This window comes from Tupaia chinensis, unplaced genomic scaffold (genome assembly GCF_000334495.1).
Source record: "Tupaia chinensis unplaced genomic scaffold, TupChi_1.0 Scaffold144602_1, whole genome shotgun sequence".
In the NCBI taxonomy this organism is placed as follows: Eukaryota; Metazoa; Chordata; class Mammalia; order Scandentia; family Tupaiidae; genus Tupaia; species Tupaia belangeri.
Genome location: NW_006204462.1, coordinates 1,346,939 through 1,350,110, shown reverse-complemented (window position 1 = coordinate 1,350,110; position 3,172 = coordinate 1,346,939). Strand labels below are relative to the sequence as shown.

Below are 3,172 nucleotides of genomic sequence, written 5' to 3'. Positions count from 1 at the left end.
GGCGGGCGGGCGGGCCACCGTGTACGAAGCAAGTGACTGAAGTAAAACATTGGGTGACTGTCCTGAACAGGGAGCTGTTTGCCGCTCGGTTGCTCGGGTGCGGGGCGCAGGGCTGCGGTGGAGCCTCCTGGCTCAGACTTGGGCACGCAGTTCTCACTCACCTCCTCCTCCCTGCCCCAGAGGAAGCCACTTTCCAGGCTTTGCCTCCAGATCTTAGCCATGTTTTATCAGAAGTTGAAACTCCAGTTCTTTTTAGCTCACTCTATTCCTGTAATCTTTGGCTTTTTCATTATTTTCATAGCAACTGGCCCTTCCGTAGATTGGGAGGGGAGGACAGTCCAGCGCTCCGTCTGGCTCTCGGCATAGCAGCAGAGATGGGGGGCTGGAGCTCGAGTTCGGGAACGGAGGTTGGAACCAGTGGCAGTTCAGTGTCCCGTGGTACGACTCACCACTTTGAGGCTTCGTTGACATGAGGATCTTTTTAACTTTTTTTTTAAGGTTTTTGTCATAGGGCACCTGTGCTCACCAGAGAGAGAGAGAGAGGGAAAATGAGAAGTCACATCCCAGGGGGATGGCCATGCCACAGTCCTTTCTCCTCCATCCTCCTTTCAGGATCTGGGTCACACACACACGTACCTGGCATGAGTTTCTAGCTGCCAGGTCGGGTCCGTGACTCGGACTGTGGTTCGACCTTGCTGTCAGTGCCGTCTGTCCTGGCTTCCGTAAGGTATAAAGACCCCATTCAGAAGCGCACACAGGTCAGCCCCGAGCGCACTGCCACACTCACCTTAACCACAGTGGTTCCCGCTGGCCCGAGGACCCCCATGGTTGCTGAGTTACAGCATGCAGACGAGTCTGTCACAAAAGTCCTGGGTGGGCTCTGCCGTGGGGCAGCACCGTGGGGCTGGGTGAGCACGTCGCCTCGGGCTCAGGCACAAGTGTGGCAGTGCGCTCGGGGCTGACCTGTGTGTGCTTCTGAATGGGGTCTTTATACCTTACGGAAGCAGACGGCACTGACAGCAAGGTCGAAAACGGATTTCTTTATATTTCTGTGTGCAGCTTTTTACTTAACGCCAAGCTCAATGTACGATCATTGTAAATTTTTTTTTTTATAATTTTTTTTTTTCTTGGAGAGGTTTTTGCTATAGGGCGCATGTGCTCGCCAGACAGAGACAGAGAGATAGAAAGCGAGAAACCACCCCCCAGGGGGGATGGCCACACCGCAATCCCTTCTCCTCTGTTCTCCTCTCAGGATCCTGGGCACGCACGCACACACGCCCGGCTTGAGTTTAAGCCACCGGGTCTGGACTTGAACCGCGGTCGACTACGTGGGAGTCCAGCGACATAGCCATTACGCTAACCGCTGGTCCCGGATCATTGGAAATTTTTAACAAGCAAAACAGATAAGCAAAAATTAGTCAGTAAAAGTTGCCTTTCGGGGCCAGCAGGTGACACAGAGGTTAAGGCGGTAGAACCCACATGGCCGACTGTGCTGTTCAAGTCCTGGGCCCAGTAGCTTGAACAACACCCGGCACGTGTGCATGCATGCCCAAAACCCCGAGGGGAGAATGGAGGAGAAGGGACTCGATCCTCTCTCACTTCCTCTGTCTCTCCAGTGAGCACATGCACCCTATAGCAAACTTTAAAAAGTCGCCTGTAATTTCACAGCGTAGAAATAACCATCTCTGCCTGGACCTCTGGGCTTTCCTTTCTGCTCGTCAGCCTTAATCCCCTTTTTGTGTTTTTTTCCCTTTTTTTTTTTAACAACCCAAATCCATTTTTATTCATTTACGTTTCGTTATTTTAAATCCTTGAGAGGTACAGCATCACACGGATTCTGTGTCCAATGGCCTTAACAGGAAGGTTGCTTCGGAATTTGGCTCGAACCATGCCACTGTTTCCATGGGCTCGGGTAACCTTCCCCAGGTGACTCTGGTTTTATTTGGTTGGCCACCAGGAGTCACTGTGCTGTTTTTGCCTTGTACACATGAGCACACCTCCTGCCTAAACAGAATTCCATTTCATCTCGTGCATTAACACCTTCAATTTTAAGAGCTATGTGCTCCCTGTGGTTCCTGAGACCCTGCTTATAGCCAGCAAAAATGGCCTGGACCACAGCCTCCAGACACGGCTGCCTGATCACCTCATTTTTTAGCCCCAGACACTGCAGCTGGATTTCTTGATGAAAATCTTGCCGAATTACCACCACCTGAAGAAGACGGTGAAGAGCAGCTGCACACCCGCGAGAAACTGAGGGCCGCAGCCTGGGGGCCCAGCGCCTGTGCCCAGTGGCCCACGGACGGCCCCGTCAGCGACGTAGACGCCCCTGGAGAGGAGGGTGGAAGTCTGTCGTAACTGTCTTCTATAATTTATGTATATACTATCCCCGATTTCCTTACTCCTTTTCTAGCAGTTTACAGACCTAGTTTTCCTGTGTTATGTAAAATACTAACCAAGTTTGGCCCTGTGAAGGTTCCCTGTGGTCATGAAGTATGTGGTGACGCTGAACTCCCTCGCATGTACTCAGCTTAATAAACGTGCTGATGGCCTGACTGCAGTGAGCGTGTGCGGGTCCGTTTCTCTCCTTGCACTCATCTTTCCCAAGTAGCTGCACTCACTAGGGAGAAAGAGAACTCCCCGGGGGACGGCCACACCACATCCTCCCCCCACGGGATTTTCGACATGCATGCACGCGTGCCTGGTGTGGTTTTCAAGCCACTGGGTTCAGGACGAAGCACTCTGTTGGCCTTGTGGGATCCAGCACCTTAATCTCTTGCTGACCCAAGCCTTGCCTGGAGGAGCCACTTCTGACTCCCAATGCCGGGCTTGCCTGGGTCGCCTGCTGGTTGCCAACACAGCTGGCCAGTTTGACTGTTCTGAAGAAGGGCCTGGACCGAGACTCACAGCCCCATTCTGTCTTTAGAGGAGCCATGGTTTGCACATCCGTCTCGAGTGGATTCAGTGTGTGGTCCTGCCCCCTTTGGAATGCCAGGTAACCCGAGTTTCTGAGTAGTCTGATAAGATAGTCTCTGGCCCTTCAGGAGAGGACCACAGCCCCAGGGAAGTGATTACAGGCCTCACTCTTCGGGACTTCCCCACGGCACTCAGACTTCATGAAGATGCAGCACAGGCGGGCCGGACGCAGGGCGGACCCGGTGTGGGCGTCAGGAGA

General features: G+C 53.1%; 1 protein-coding gene across 1 annotated transcript in view; it reads left to right on the top strand.

Annotated features, from left to right (window-relative positions):
* The window catches only part of DCTN6 (dynactin subunit 6), a gene marked incomplete in the record, with an annotated part of 20,468 nt that extends 17,911 nt beyond the window's left edge, over positions 1-2,557 (top strand). The window contains 1 exon segment of the mRNA XM_014583713.1: positions 2,156-2,557. Coding sequence (XP_014439199.1) covers positions 2,156-2,254 — 99 coding nt within the window.
* Between the last annotated feature and the right edge of the window lie 615 nt (positions 2,558-3,172).